A 16,691-nucleotide genomic window follows, 5' to 3' on the forward strand; every position below is an offset into this window, starting at 1 on the left:
TTTATGAGGATCCCAGCTATTATGAATTAAGTGATAAAGGTCTGTAAAACACAAACTAAATTTATGTATATATAAATATATAAATATATAAATATATACATATATACATATATATAAATATAAATATATGTGTATATATATACATATATACATACATATATATACATATATGTATATATATATATGTATGTATATATGTATATATTATGTATACATATGTAATTATTTTGTCAAACAGCAAATCTGCAGATTAGACTATGTCTAGGTAGTGAAGCCAGAGGAAACCAGTGCTTTTTAAGAAGCTGGTGAAGTCCGGTAATGAAGACAAGAAGTACAGATATAAAGATCCATACAAAAGTGAAAGAAACAATCATGCAGTCAGTAGCTCTTCAATAGGAATACCATTTAAAATAAAATGATGTGGAAACATGCATAATTTTCAGAAAACACTCGGCCAGTGTGCTATAATGTGTTACAATCTTTTTAAGTCATCATTCTAAACCCTGCTAACTTTCTTTTCCAGGATACATGTGAAGGGAATATAGAGTTTCGAGAGGTCTCTTTTTCCTATCCATGTCGCCAGGATGTTCTCATCCTTTGTGGCTTATCCCTAAGTATTGAGAAAGGAAAGACAGTAGCATTTGTTGGAAGCAGTGGCTGTGGAAAAAGCACTTCTGTCCACCTTCTGCAGAGATTTTATGACCCTATGAAAGGACAAGTGGTAAGACTGATTTTAAATACAGCTTATTTCGTTTTTGGTGGTGCTATTCTTAAACATTCCCTTGGGCTTAATCATCCTTACTGGTTTGAATAGGGCAAACAGGACAGTAGTTTAAAAAAAAAAAAATCTCTCCCTTAACTAATCAGACAAGCAAGCCAGTAACAAAAATGATGGATAAGACTTTGAGGCTAAATAGAAAATATAAAGACTCAAAGATTCTTCTGTCGTGATAGTGGCAGAAATTTTGATCTTAAACTGAAGATGATACAAATGGAAAGATATTCCACGCTCATGGATTGGAAGAACACATATTGTTAAAATGTCTACACTACCCGGAACAATCTACAAATTTTTTTTCATTTTTTTTAATGTTTATTTTATTTTTTGGGAGACAGTAAGACAGAGCACAAGCAGGGGAGAGGCAGAGAGAGAAGGAGACACAAAATGTGAAGCAGGCTCCAGGCCCCAAGCTGTCAGCACAGAGCCCAACATGGGGCTCGAACCCACAAAGCATGGAACCATGACCTGGGCCAAAGTTGGACGCTTAACCAGTTGAGCCACCCAGGAACTCCACAATCTACAGATTTAATTCAGTCCCTATCAAAATACCAACAGCATTTTTCACAGAACTAGAACAAACAATTCTAAAATTTTTATGGAACCACAAAAGACCCTGAATAGCCAAAACAATCTTGAAAAAGAAAAGCAAAGCTGGAGACATCACAATTCCAGACTTCAAGTTATATTACAAAGCTGTAGTAATCAAAACAGTATGGTACTGGCACAAAAACAGACACATTGCCCAATGGAACATAATACAGAGTACGGAAATAAAGCCACACTTATACAGTCAATTTTTGATGAAGGAGGCAAGAATATATAATAGGGTAAAGACAGTCTTTTCAATTACTAGTGCTAGGAAAACTGGACAGTTACATGTAAAAGGATGAAATTGGACTACTTTCTAACATCATACACAAAACAACTTAAAATAGATTAAAGACATACACATGAGACCTGAAACCTAGCAGTCCTAGAAGAGAACACAGGCAGTAATTTCTCTGACATTGGCTATAGCAACATTTTTCTAAGTAGGTCTCCTAAGGTAAAGGAAACAAAAGCAAAAATAAGCTATTGGGACTATATCAAAATAACCTTTTTCATAGTGAAGGGAAACATCAACAAAACAAAAAAGAAACCTACTAAGTGAGAGAAGATACTTTCAAATGATATATCTGATAAAGGGTTAATATTCAAAATGTAGAAAGAAACTCTACAATTCAACACCAAAAAAAAAAAAAAAATCAATTTAAAAATGGGCAGAGGACCTAAAGAGATATTTTCCCAAAGAAGACATACAGATGGCCAGCAGACACATGGACAGATGCTCAGCATCACTAATCATTAGGGAAATGCAAATCAAAACCACAATGAGATATTACCTTATACCTGTCAGAATGACCTGAATCAAAAAGACAAGAATTAGGGGTGCCTGGGTGGCTCAGTCAGCTGAGCGTCCGACTTCAGCTCAGGTCATGATTTCATGGTTCATGAATTCAGGTCCTGTGTTGGGCTCTCTTCTGTCAGTGCAGAGCCCACTTTGCATCCTCTGTCCCTGTCCCCCTCTTGCTGTCTCCCGCTCATGCTCTCTCTCTCTCTCTCTCAAAAATAAATAAACATTTAAAAAAAGAGAAGAAATAACAAATGTTGGCAAGGATGTGGAGAAAAATGAACCCTCATGACCTATTGGTAGGGATTTAAATTGATATAGCAGCTGTGGAAAACAGTAGGGAGGTTCCTCAAAAAATTATATATACAAATACCATATGGTCCAATAATTCCATTACTGAAATTTACCCAAAGAAAATGAAAACACTGATTCAAAAAATATATGCACCCCTATGTTTATTGCTGCATTATTTACAGCACCAAGATATGGAAGCAACCCAAGTGTCTACTGATAGACAAATGTATAAGGAATATGTATGTGATATATATATATAATGGAATATATGTATATGGAAGATATATATATGTGATGGAATATTACTGAACCATAAAAAAGGATGAGGTCTTGCCATTTGTGACAACATGGATGGACCTAAAAGATAATATGCTAAATGAAATAAGTCAGACTGTAAAAGATAAATACATATGTGGAATATATGGAATCTAAAAAACAAAACAAATGAATAAACAAAATAAAGCAGAATTAGACTTATAAATACAGAGGAACAAACTGGTGGTAGCCAGAGGGAAAGGGGGGATGGGAAGAATGCATAAAGGGGGGAGTGGGAGATGCTTCCAGTTGTAGAATGAGTAAGTCATAAGAATAAGGGGCACAGCATAGGGAATATGGCCAGAAATACTGCAGTAGCCTTGAATGGTGACAGATGGTAGTAACACTTGTGGTGAGCATAGCATAATGTATGAGAAGTTAAATCACTATGCTGTACACCTGAAACTAATACTCAAAAAAATTTTTTAAAAGTCTATTCGGCTCAGGTCACAATCTCACTGTTTGTGCGTTTCTGCCCCGTGTCTGCGCTAACAGTGCAAAGCCTGAAAGCCTGCTTGGGATTCTCTCTCTCTCCCTCTCTCTCTGCCCCTCTCCATCTCTCTCTCTCTCTCTCTCTCTCTCTCTCTCTCTCTCTCTCTCTCTCAAAATAAATAAATAAACATTAAAAATGAAAATTAAAAAATTAAAAGTTTACAAATTAGAAATTTTTAAAAAAGAAAACAGGAATTTTGATCTTACAAGGCATAGAATTCTTTTAGAATACAGGTGTTGGAGGAGGGGTCTAATATCCATACCTGGGCTCTTTTTATACCATTCTGGTTTAAAACAGAGATAAGTTTCCTCTGCCAGCTGATTCAGGCTTCCTGCTATTCCCACCGGCCTTTTCTACCGCCCACCTCTCAAAACTTTATGCATGGTTAGGGCTTATCTGAATCAGTTCCATTAAGTCCTGCATCCTGTTTTCAAAAAAATGCAACCTCTTCATCCTTAGCATTCCAGTGACTTATTGTCACTAGTGCCTTTCTTACTCTCCACATTTTCAGGTTTTCAATTATCCTTTCCCAGCAACACAACAACCACCACATCCACCCCCCATCCCCCGCCACACACACACACACACACACACACACACACACACACACAGACTTCCTGTTCTGCCTCCTCTTCTAATCCCCAAAAGTCAAAGAATGTCATATTAGTCCTCATTCTCCTCCAATTTACAGGGTTGGGTTTTTTTTTCCCATCACAGATTCTTAATGACTATTTGCAAAATAAAATGGTCCAGAATGGCTCCCTATTACCAGTGATAACAATGAGTTAACAGTGAGTCCCACAATAGGTAACAGTCATCTATTTGCACATAGCATAGCACACCCTCTCCTTTAAACCCTCCAATGATTTCCTCCTGCAGTTTGTATAAAATGGAGTCCATCCCATGATCTGGCCCCTCCCTCTCTCACTAAACTCCCCTATCACTCCCCACCTCATTGTATACTATGTGTCAGTCTCACTGGCTTCTTAGTGTTCTTTAAACTCACTTAGTGGGGCACCTGGGTGGCTCAGTTGGCTGAGCATCCAACTTCAGCTCAGGCCATGATCTCACAGTTTGTGGGTTTGAGCCCTGCATTGGGCTCTGTGCTGACGACTTAGAGCCTGGAGCCTGCTTCAGATTCTGTGTCTCCCTCTCTCTCTGCCCCTCCTGCACTCACGCTCTGTCTCTCTCTGTCTCAAAAATAAATAAACATTAAAAAAAAAAAATTAAACTCACGGCCTTTGTTCTCGCTGTTCCCCTGCTTGGAATTTTCTTGCTTTAACCTCTTTGTGGACTCCTTCTTATCACTCATGTCTCAATCTAAATGCTACTTCCCTAGGTAAGCCTTCTTAGATTACTCTGTAGAAAATAATGCATCCACCCACCTGCTTCCCACACTGTCCCCACATCCTCAGTCAGTCCCTATCCCATTATTCAGTTTTCATGACACTTTCTTTTTCTGAGTTGATTATTTGTTAGTATGTTTATTGTCTGTCTGTCTCCACTAGAATGTAAGCTGCAGGAGGGCAAGAGCTTTGTCTTGCTTACCACTATTTCCCTGGCACTTGAAGAGTCCACATCAGCTAGTAGATATGCTTATCAAATGTTGGTTGAGTGTTATTATATGTTCATGTGAATAAGTACGGCTATGTACAAAATGACATACACCTACATGAAGACTACTGTATAGGTCCCTACCTTCTCTCTCTGGGCTTTAATAAAGTGGGGTCCTATTACAGTGGAGGTTGCTCGTTTTCCATCAGACTTCAGCACAGAGCACCAGCCTTGACTCTAGACTCCAGGCAAGTCTCTAGAATATGTGGCCATTCACAGCAATGTCAAATAAGTTTAGGAGCTGGCATTTTAGGCAGTTACACTATGCTTCTATACAGCATATGATTTATGATCCGTCCTTGGGTAGCATTTTACTGTGAAATACCTTGAATTCCTATTTTTCTTGTTATAATTTGTACTTGTCTGAATACAGTGAACTGCAACAGAATACAGTTGTTGGATCTTCACATGCCACTCTCCATTCTGCTTTTGGCAGCTATTTGATGGTGTGGATGCAAAGGAACTGAGTGTACAGTGGCTCCGTTCCCAGATAGCCATCGTGTCTCAAGAGCCCGTACTCTTCGACCGTAGCATTGCTGAGAACATTGCCTATGGTGATAACAGCCGTGTTGTGCCACTCGATGAAATAAAAGAAGTAGCAAATGCAGCAAATATCCACTCTTTCATTGAGGGTCTCCCTGCGGTAAGAAAAATATCTGAAATCTTGAATTACAAAACTGCCAAGTAAGCCTAAGTGGTTGTCTTTATGTGCTCCTTGAATTATACAATTTATTTATTGCCAGTATCTAATCAAGTTATGCATAAAAAGTGAAGACTGAGATTTTTCTGTGACCAATTTTTCCAAGACCAAACTGTATTAATATTCACCGAATTCGTTTTCTTATTTTGATTGCTTACCTTCTATCCATACACACTCTACCTAGGTCTACACCACCATCATCCCCCCACTCTGATTACGTAGCATCTTAATCTGTCTTCCTGCTTCCAGTCTGCCGCATCATAATTCTTCTTCCTCATAGTACCTAGGGGGACCCTTTAAAAACATAAATCAGATTCTGTCCCTTCCTGCTTAAAACTTCCTAATGGCATCCCTTTGCACTTAGAATAAAGTCCAAATTTCTTACGTAGCTGGCAAGGCCTTCTGTGACGTGGTCCTGCTCACCTCTCCATCTCCTTCCACGTGTTCATTCTGCTCCAGGCACACTGTCCTCTTTTCTGTCTCAGAAGCACACCAAGTTTTTCCCTACCTCAGGACATTTGTACTTGCTGTAACCTCCCTTCCTCTGGCTCTTTGCAGAGCTATCTCCTTAACTTTCAAGCTCTCTGAAATGCCATCTTTGCAGAGACTCTCCCTGGCCACCTTATGAAAAGTGTCCCCACCACTCCCATCACATACCATATAGTCTTCAGGGTGCTTATCACAATCTAAAGTTACCCTGAGGGATTATAGATTTATTTTAGTGTCCTCTTTCCCCACTAGAATGTTAAGTCCTTGCCTGCCATTTTTGTCACTTCTCTGAAATGACAAACACAATGTCATTTCTCTGTGACAGCTGACACAGGAAAGTTAAAATCTTGGCTAACTATAGAGAGAGCTTTAGTATGGCAAGCATTAATACAAATCCAGAAGCCATGAATAGAAATGAGTAATTGTAACTTAAAGTGCTTATAATATCTGAATGTTTATACCTGCATACATGCTTACAAAAACAAAATTAAATTAAAATATACATACCTACTTTTAACTAGAAACAAACTTCTACAACGTTATTTTCTAGCTCACCTTAAAAGGGAATGCCTAAGTTTAATAAACATTAAACAATCTAGTATCCTGTTCTTTGGGGGAGGGTAATGGTCACCATACTCTCTGAGGATGAGGAAAAGTAGATCTTCCCTCACCATCTCCTGTCCACACTAAATGGTGCCTATAACTAGAAAGGGGCCATAAATAATACAATTTCTCCTGCTCCAGTAAGATTCTACAGTACTAACTATAATGAAAGGATTGATGTATTTTTATAAATATTGTGACCCTATGAGTATCTTTCCATGGTAATTCTCCTTTTTAACCAAGGCATTCGCTGTATTGTCAATTTGTGGTCAGATTGTTATCCCCATAATCCTGATAGGTTTGTTTCTTTAATTTATGTGTGGTAAAATGTTAACCATTTGATATTTATACCATTTGACTTTTATTCTTAAACTGTTTATTATCTTTCATTATTTTTGTTGTGTTAGTTCCCACATTTACCCAAAACTACATATTTCAGAGATTCAGTGCGCTAACTTTTTACAGTAAAAAACTTTGAGAACCAAGATGATATTATTTCCTAAAAGAAAGAATAACTAGTTTCTCACTGTTTTTGTTTTTTTTTATGTTTATTTATTTGTTTTGAGAGAGAGAGAGAATGCAAGCAGCGGACAGAGGGAGAGGAAGAGAGAGAATTCCAAGCAGGCTCTGCACTGTCAGTGTGGAGCCCAACACAGGACACAATTCCATGAACATGAGATCATGACCTGAGCCAAAATCAAAAGTCAGACACTTAACTGACCCACCTAGGCACCCCTCAGTGTTTTTAATTTTAACTTTACTTATCAATGTTACTCCAAAAAAAAAAAAAAATGTAGAGCCATGGTACCAAAATATCATTTTGAGATAGGGCATTGGACATTACATCCAGCAGTAATGTAAATGATCATTTGTAGTGAAGAAAATACAGGGAGTTGGGAGACCACGTAGGAGCTATTTCCAGTGTTATGAATGCCTGAATTAGTAATTATAAAGTGAAATAAAGCAAGGAACAGGATTTAAAAGATACTGTAAGGGTAGAATTGCCAAGACTTGGCTGAGGATTGTGGAAACTGGGTGAGAAAGTGTATGATACACTGGACAGCCTGCTGGAATAAAAACACACAGAGCATATGATGAGAGTACAAAAGAAGGAATGACAGAGTCTCTAGGAGCTCAGAGAAAACCATACAGAAGATGTTGTTTTAAACTGGGTTTTGAAAGGGTGCCTGGGTGGCTCAGTCAGTGAAGCATCTGACTTTGGCTCAGGTCACGATCTCACGGTTCATAGGTTCCAAGCCCTGTGTCAGACTCTGGGCTGACAGCTCAGAGCCTGAAGCCTGCTTTGGATTCTGTGTCTCCCCCCACCCCTCCCCCACTCGTGCTCTTTCTCTCAAAAATAAATAAACATTAAAAACAAACAAACAAACAAACAAACAAACTGGGTTTTGAAGAATGAGAGGAATTCACCAGGCTGAGAAGGGACAAATACATTCTTAGAAGACAGAATAAGCTCGTGTGGAAACATATACACATAAAACAGTTTTAGGTGTTTGGAGGGAAAGAAATTTAAAATCCTGAGCAAAAGGCATAAACTAGGGAATTGAGAAGAGGCCAAAATATGAGCAGAGACTGAATGTGAAGGTTCTGATATACCAGGCTAAGAAGTTTGGACTCTGTCTTATTGGAAATAGGAAACCACTAGACATTTTTAGGCAAAGAAATAACATAATAAGATTTTAAAGAAAAAAAATTGCTGCTGAGCTCAGCCTTTTGTTTGCTCATCCAGAAGCCATTGTGGCCTTTGAGGTATGGCAGAGACTGGCATTAAAAGGACAAGTCCTGGTGCTTTACAACATTCTGGATGAGAACAATGCAAGTCCACATTTTCTTTTCCCCAGTTCCAATTTCCAAAAGCTCTTAAACTCCATGCCTGACACACAAATTTTGCATATTTGATGGCTAAAATGATGTGAGGCTATATGTAGCCTTTATTAATCCTACTTAGAATGAATAATCCAGGGGCGCCTGGGTGGCTTGGTCGGTTAAACGTCCGACTTCGGCTCAGGTCATGATCTCACGGTCCGTGAGTTCGAGCCCCTCGTCGGGCTCTGTGCTGACAGCTCAGAGCCTGGAGCCTGTTTCAGATTCTGTGTCTCCCTCTCTCTCTGCCCCTCCCCTGTTCATGCTCTGTCTCTCTCTGTCTCAAAAATAAATAAACGTTAAAAAAAATTGAAAAAAAAAAAAAAGAATGAGTAATCCAATATTTCTGCATAAATACTCATATATTTGATTACCACTTGCTTCCCCAGACATTTCTGGGGGGTGTTGATACATGTCACGTGTTAAATATATATAATACATAGTATATACAATTTATGGTATATTTTTTTTCTAATGTTAAACAAACAGGGGCTGGATGGCTCAGTTGGTAGAGCATGTGACTCTTGATTTCAGGGTTGTGAGTTTGAGCCCCACATTGGGCGGGGAGAGAGAGAGACAGAGAGAGAGAGAGAGAGAGAGAAAGTCAAACAGACAAATAAAAATCAGAATTCTTAAGTGGATATATCCTTAAGGGTTTCTAGTAAAGGATTGTGGACCTGTCTGGCAACTCAACCTAGGAGGGCAAACAGCAAGTCAGTTTGGAGTGTGCTAAGGGTAACACGTCTATTCTATATGCCATGGAGATGACCTACAGATATTTGGAAATATTGGCCTAGTAGGGGAGTTGAAGCAACCCCACCTTGGTCTTAGGGATCCTCTGAGAAACACACCGAGTGTAGCTGCAGCTCTCAGTCAAATCACATCGTGACTCCTTGGGTAAGACTTCAACCACTGAAATCACCCTGAAGTTCCTCCCAAGAGCCTGCAGGGATTCTCTAGAATGTAGTTGGTTTAGGATCAGACTCTTTTTGGATATTCTCTCCGGGACCCAACTGGCTTTTAGCCCCAGGTTCTTATCAAGGAGCCATTGTTCCTTGAGCATCTCATAAACAGGTTGAATATTCCAGGACACTCACCATTCATCCCACTGATTGCCAAAAAATTGATTGAGATTTTCAGTTTAAACGGGAGAATAGAAGTCTATAGTTCTTCATTAAAAAATAAAAACCTCCACTTTAAGTATCTGAAAATGTTTTTAGGTTGGTATTGAGACCATGTGTATACCCCCATTTGTAATCTGTTCTGCTTAAAGATGGACAAAACCATCTGAATTTAATTTTAATCCAATTCATTCTTGAGACTAATATCTTCCTGCAATCCAGAGAAGGCCAAGAAATGCAAAGTGACCTCTAAGCTAGTATTGTGTCTTCTTTAGCTACACAAGAAGAATCTATGTACAATTTAAGCGAGACTGCCAGAAAGAGCTACAAACCATTATCATTCCCACCCAATCCTCTCTCTGTTTTTGGTTTAGGATTGGATTCTCTAATTTGGATGGGAACTATGTGGTGTATGGAAATGAATGACATAGATTTATCTGTTATCCTGCCCTATGGTTCCAAATTTCATAAAGTGAATTTTTAATATTTATTCATTTATTTTGAGAGAGTGTGTGTATGCATGTGAGTGGGGAAGGGGCAGAGAGGGAGAGAGTGAAAGAGAATCCTAAGCAGGCTCCACACTGTCCAATACAGGGCTCAATCTCAGGAACCATGAGATCATGACCTGAGCTGAGATAGAGAGTCGGACGCATAACCAACTGAGCCACCCAGGCGGCCCTAAAATGCATTTTAGAGGGAAGAGTCCCAGCCTGCTGACAGTCCTAAATAAAATTACAGAAGTGATAAAGTCTGTTTTCTTTGGGCAGCATTCACTTCAGAAAAGACACTTTTACTGGGCTGTGGTAATTGAGACACCCATTGTTTTATATGAAGCAAAAAATCACATTTTAAATTGAAAAATGAACTTTGAGGTGAAGTAGACACATTTATCATAAAGCTGTGTCACAGGCTCTCTCAATACCCACTCTGCCCAAATGGTACCCCTTGAAGGCAGTCAGATATGGAGGGAAAGGCAGTTAATTCAAGCTTCTCTAAGGCACTAAGACAAAATGAATAGCATATTAATCACATGCTGCATGTTTTCAATGATGCTGCTACAGGATCCACCTTTAGAAGATTGTATAATTAGGGGCGCCAGGGTGGTTCAGTTGGTTAAGCATCCAGTGGTTTTGGCTCAGGTCATGATCTCACAGTTTCCTGAATTCAAGCCCCACATGGGGCTCCATGCTGACAGTGCAGAGCATGCTTGGGATTCTATCTCTCCCCCTCTCTCTGCTCCTCTCCCACTTTCTCCATCTCTGTGTCTCTCAAAATAAATAAACTTTAAAAAAATTTAAAAAAAAAGAAAGTTGTATAATTAGCCTTGCTTTTCCAGTGGAGCAGATCCATCCACACATTTTTGTCTGGATACCAGTAGTATATATTTGTTAGACAACTAGCAAGAGCTAGTTGAAAGCAGTGTGAAACCTCAGAGGGAAGTAGAGTCAATGGGACAATCTAAAAATAAATCGGGAGCCTGCTTGCACCAACTGAACTGACAGTCATCATTTAGCAGACTACAGCAGCCTCAGGATACTCCTCCCGTAGTTTCTTTATCCTTCTGTGGAGGAAAACACTGGAGAAGAGGACATTAGTAAATAGAAGGGCTGTAGAAACATTGGGAGTGCCAGATGTCACTATTATGGCCTGAAAAGGTGAACAGACTGTCTCCAGATATCAGCCTTATTTATTGTCAGGCAGTTACCTGTACCATTGAGAACAGCATCCCAGTACCTGGAGAGATGTGCCCATAGAGGTTTGGCAAGAGGCAGTGTGAGGAAACCCAGTGATTTCCTTTAATTGTTTTGACCTGAAAATAGAAGGTAATGTAATTTAATGGAAAAGATTTGTGTTTACTGAGAACTTTTTTTGCCAATAATTCTTTTCTTATGCTTTAATTCGAACAATTCCTTTGTAGAAGCATAATGGCAAAGGTCTGCTGTTTGCGATCAGATTAGATATGTAAATGAGATGGTAGTGCTTACTGCTGGTTTAGCATTTATTTGCAACAAAGGCCAAGAATAGATTTCAGAACTTGTTGGGACACAAATTTTTAAGAGAAGCAAAATTTGAAATATTTAGATGGTTCTCGCCCACAGTTGCCATGCTAATTTAAATAACCAAGCCTTGCTTTCTTAATTGCATGTTCCTGTAATAGAAATACAACACACACATTGGACTAAAAGGAACACAGCTTTCTGGAGGCCAGAAACAAAGGCTAGCTATTGCAAGGGCTCTTCTCCGGAAACCAAAAATTTTATTGTTGGACGAGGCCACTTCAGCCCTTGATAATGAGAGTGAAAAGGTAACATTCTCTTTATTTCATCTTAGAATATAATATCAAATAAGAGAGTGGAGTACTGTGGAAGAAATCAAGGTCAGCTTGAGGAGAGAAAAACCTGGAGAGAACTGTAGTCATAGGTCACGAATTCTAATTAAGGTTTTGGCCTTTAAAAAAAAGTTAGACGCTGGTGGGGAGGTGGGAAAGAGTTGGGACATAGGGCAGCTCATGTTCTACAAAGGTTTTCTCACTTGAATTGGTTTAGCAAAAAGGCCCAATTCTTGAAATGTTTCTCCAGTCAAGGTAAAAGCCCAAGAAAAATAATCTTCCTATTTTATTATTATTATTCTTATGATACCAAACAAATTCATAAGGCAATCTGCATGCATAAAAGAGTAATCTACACTGCAGTGTCAGAACCTATAGTTAGTCCATCTTTAATAGACTATTAGTTACATTTGAGAAGGAAACAAGAAAGCCAAGAGACACATGACAATAGACCTACACTGCAGGCTCCTTCAGATGTTTAATTTTGCTATGTCCTTGTCCTCTAGTAGTTTCTTGCACATACTAGGCACTTACTTGTTAAATGAACACTGGTTGAATGAATGACAATCTTTAATATTTACCAAGTGTCCATTATACACTATTATCTCAATCCTCACAACTTAATGAATTAGCTTATTTTATTAGCATGCTCATTTGATAGGCTAGCTCAGTAAGGCTTAGAAAAGTTAAGTAACTTCTCTGAATTTTAAGAGAGGATGTCTGATCTAAGAGCTCATGTGGTTGACCACCACATGATTGCTATTTACAAATGATTATCTTTGATTTCTAAGGAAACAGTCTGTTATGAAAGAGAAAAACATGATTTTTAGAATCAGACATGCCTGAGTTGTAATCCTGGATTTATCAGTTACTAGCAGTGTAACCTTGGTCAAGTGACCTGGACTTTTGGAATCTCAGTTTATTTATCAGAAAAATGAAAAAAAATAAATAAATAACCCACCTTATAGAGTTATTGCAAGGATTTAAGTGAGATATCCATCACTGGAATGAACATTTTGTATGTTCAACAAATTTTGAACAAATTTGTTGAATTTGTTCAACAAATTTTGGTTTTCACCCTCCACTCCTATTTCCTCTATACAACATTATAACCCATTGCATCTGAGATTTTTGCTAGGACAGTTTTCTAGCTAAATTCTACTAAAATAAATGAATGCTATGAGAAGAAATGAAGTAAGTTAGGCATTCTGCTTAGGTTTAGAAATACTACTTTCTGACTCTGAGTTTAGAACTGCTTACATATATATAAACAACCATCTCATTTTTATTCATTATCACAAAAGCTTTTCTAGTTAAAAGTCTTAATGTGTCTGTGGTTACTTTTGCTAGATTCCTATTGAATACGGTGAATATTTCACAGAGCTGGGCAGTTTTCCTTGGGGATAAGCAAATACAGAAAGAATGTTATTAGATTACCTTTATCAATTTGATTTGGATAAGTATATTAGCATCTAACTCAAGCTAGCAATAATGGGCCCTTTTCTCTTCTAGGTGGTTCAGCACGCCCTTGATAAGGCCAGCCAGGGGAGGACTTGCCTAGTGGTTGCTCACAGACTGTCCACAATACAGAATGCAGATTTGATAGTAGTTCTGCAAAATGGAAAAATAAAGGAACAGGGAACTCATCAAGAGCTCCTGAGAAATCGAGATATATATTTTAAATTAGTAAATGCACAGTCAGTGCAGTGATACTGTTAGAATTAGCATATATTTTGATCTTTGTGTAATGCAAAGAAAGAATACTTAGTAATTATTTGGCATGCTTTGATCTCTTTTATTACATATATCAATAACTAGAATCATGTTATTCAAGTACAGACATGTTCTGTGTACACACCATCTTCTCTTCAGATTTTTTAAAGGAAACAAAAATTTGCTAAACTCATGTAAGTGAGATAATGCCTGCAACCCTCCTTTATAAAAATGTTCTGTCACATTTGCTTATAAAACAGTTTTCTGCAAAATCAACCTATTTTCCTATCAACTTCTACTATAAAACTGGGAATATATTCCAAGAAGGAAAAAATTATCCAGTTAACTTAAACTGAAAAATTTTAGTAAAGAGAAAGATGTCATTGGGCCAGACATTGTAGAGAGAATGATTATAATTTGGAACTTTCAGCATTTTGCAGCACATATCAAAGTACTTTGAGTGAGTCCTGTTCTCCAAACCATAGGACTTTCTCTCATAATCTCTCTCTCAATGTTTCTCTTAATGAATAGCCACTGTTTCCCAAAACTCCATTATATCCCTTTGTTAGGGGGATAAGAAGGACTACAATGTAAAATTCCCAGCAGGATTAGGTAGTTATCTTCTAGTTTGCCAGTAAGTGAAATGCTTCACATGATCCATTCTGAAGATTTCATTATTCCAAGCTTTGAGTTTTGCAGAATAAATTATAGGCATACCAGTGTATGACCACTTATTAAAATAAAAGCTAGTTTTATTATGGGTGAAAAATTTAAAAACCATTTTCTATTATTCAATCAAGTAATTTGTTTAAATTTTATATGTACTTCATTTTATGTAATGTATGTATTATCTAAAAGTTAAGTGTAAATAACAGTATTGGTAAACTGAGTCACATTTTCTCTTTACTTAAATATGTAATTTCATCTAGTGATTTTATCTCTATTTTTAATTGTATTTTCTTCCATTTATTGACACAGCCACCTTCTCTAAAGTACACAATGCCAATGATCAGAAGTATTATAAAAAAAAACTGAAACCATTTGTGTATTATGCCTCTTTGTTTTAAGTGGAAAATAAAAATAGGAGTGGGGGGTTGGGGACAGATGTATTGTTTAGAAGCATTAGCACTGAAAAGCCTTGTGGCTACTTTGCTATTATACATGGATATAGAACTCTTAGTGGTTTCTGTTTCCAGAGTAGAGTGGGCAGGAGGAAAAGGGCAGTACCCTATGGATATGCTTAAAAGCCTCAGAGCAGGAGAACCTCAGGCTCTAATTCCGTAATCCCTCCTAGATTAGCAAATATGGGCATACCTCATTTTATAGTGTTTTGCTTTATTGCACTTCAATATTGTATTTTTCTAAACTATGCTCCACGCCCAGCATGGGGCCTGAACCCACAACCCTGATATCAAGAATATGCTGTACTGGCTAAGCTAGCCAGGCACCCCTCGATACTGCATTTTTTACCAAATGAAGATCTGTGGCAACCCTGGCATTTAGTAAGTCTATCAGTGCTATTTTGTGAATAGCATTTACTCACTTCATGTCTCTGGGTCACATCTTTTTAATTCTCACAACATTCCAAACTTTCTCATTATTATTCTTGTATTTGTTATGGTAATCTGTGATCACTGATCTTTGATGTTGCCATTGCAATTGTTTCAGGTCACCACAAACTGCACCCATTAAGACGGTGAATTTATTTGATAAGTGTTGTGTGTGTGTTCTCACTGCTTCACCTACTAGCCATTCCCCCATCATTTTCCCTCTCCTCTGGCCTCCCTATTCCCTGAGACACAATATTGAAATTAGGCCAGTAACCCCACAATGGCCATAAATGTTCAAGTGAAAGGAAAAGTCACACGTGTCTTACTTTAAACCAAAAGCTAGAAAAAATTAAGCCTAGTGAAGAAGACATGTCGAAAGCTAACAGAGGCCAAAAGCTAGGCCTCTTGCACCACAAAGTCAAGTTAGGAATGTAAAGGAAAAGTTCTCGAAGGAAACTAAAAGTGCTACTCCAATGAACACACAAATGATAAGAGAGTAAAATAGCCTTTGGGAGGAAATTTTAGTGTCCTGGATAGAAGATCACACCAGCTACAACATTCCCTTAAACCAAAGCCTAATCCAGAGCAAGTTACTAACTCTCTTCAATTCTGTGAAGTCTGAGAGGTGAGGAAGCTGCAGAAGAAAGGTCTGAAGCTAGCAGAGATCGGTTCATGAGGTTTAAGGAAAGAAGCCATCTCCATAACATAAAAGTGCAAGGTGAAGCAGCAAGTGCTGATGTAGAAGCTGCAGCAAATTCTCCAGAAGATGTAGCCAAGTTCATTAATGACAATGTCTACTAAACAAAAGATTTTCAATGTAGATGAAACAGCCTTATATTGAAAGAAGATGCCATCTAGGACTTTCATAGCTAGAGAGAAGTCAGTGTCTGGCTTCACAGACTGACTCTTATTAGAGCTAATGAAGCTAATTGGTGACTAAGTTTTAAGGTGAATGTTCATTTCGCATTCTGAAAATCCTAGGGCCCTTAAGAATTATGTTAAATCTACTCTGCCTGTGCTCTGTAAGTAGAACAGCAAAGCCTGGATGACAAGAACATCTATCTACAACATGGTTGTAGCCTTATGTGGGGTTCGATCCCACGACCCCTGGATCATGACCCGTGTCAAAATCAAGAGTTAGACGCTCAACCGATTGAGCCACCCAGGTGCCCCTGACTCCAATTTTGAAGAAAGTTCTACTATGGGTAAAATGCTACAGAAAAATCGTTCATAAAAGGAAGAATCCATCTATTCGGCAAAATTATCTTATTTTAAGAAATTGCCACAGCCACCCCTACTTCAACAACCACCCACCACCCTGATCAGTCAGCAGCCATCAACATCAAGGCATGAACCTCCACCAGCAAAAAGATTGTGCCTGCTGAGAGCTCAGATGATGGCTAGCATTTTTTAGGAAT

The 16,691-nt window shown here is 38.2% G+C and overlaps 1 protein-coding gene across 1 annotated transcript in view; it reads left to right on the forward strand.

Moving 5' to 3' along the window:
* ABCB5 (ATP binding cassette subfamily B member 5) overlaps positions 1–14,763 on the forward strand; it is a 134,054-nt gene extending 119,291 nt beyond the window's left edge. Inside the window, exons 25-28 of the mRNA XM_019443565.2 lie at positions 524–721; positions 5,324–5,530; positions 11,840–11,986; positions 13,523–14,763. Coding sequence (XP_019299110.2) covers positions 524–721; positions 5,324–5,530; positions 11,840–11,986; positions 13,523–13,720 — 750 coding nt within the window. The 3' untranslated portion in view covers positions 13,721–14,763. The remainder of the gene's footprint in view (positions 1–523; positions 722–5,323; positions 5,531–11,839; positions 11,987–13,522) is intronic.
* The last annotated feature ends 1,928 nt before the right edge of the window (positions 14,764–16,691 follow it).

Source organism: Panthera pardus, unplaced genomic scaffold (genome assembly GCF_024362965.1).
Source record: "Panthera pardus isolate Hobbes unplaced genomic scaffold, ASM2436296v1 HiC_scaffold_8, whole genome shotgun sequence".
Lineage (NCBI taxonomy): Eukaryota > Metazoa > Chordata > Mammalia > Carnivora > Felidae > Panthera > Panthera pardus.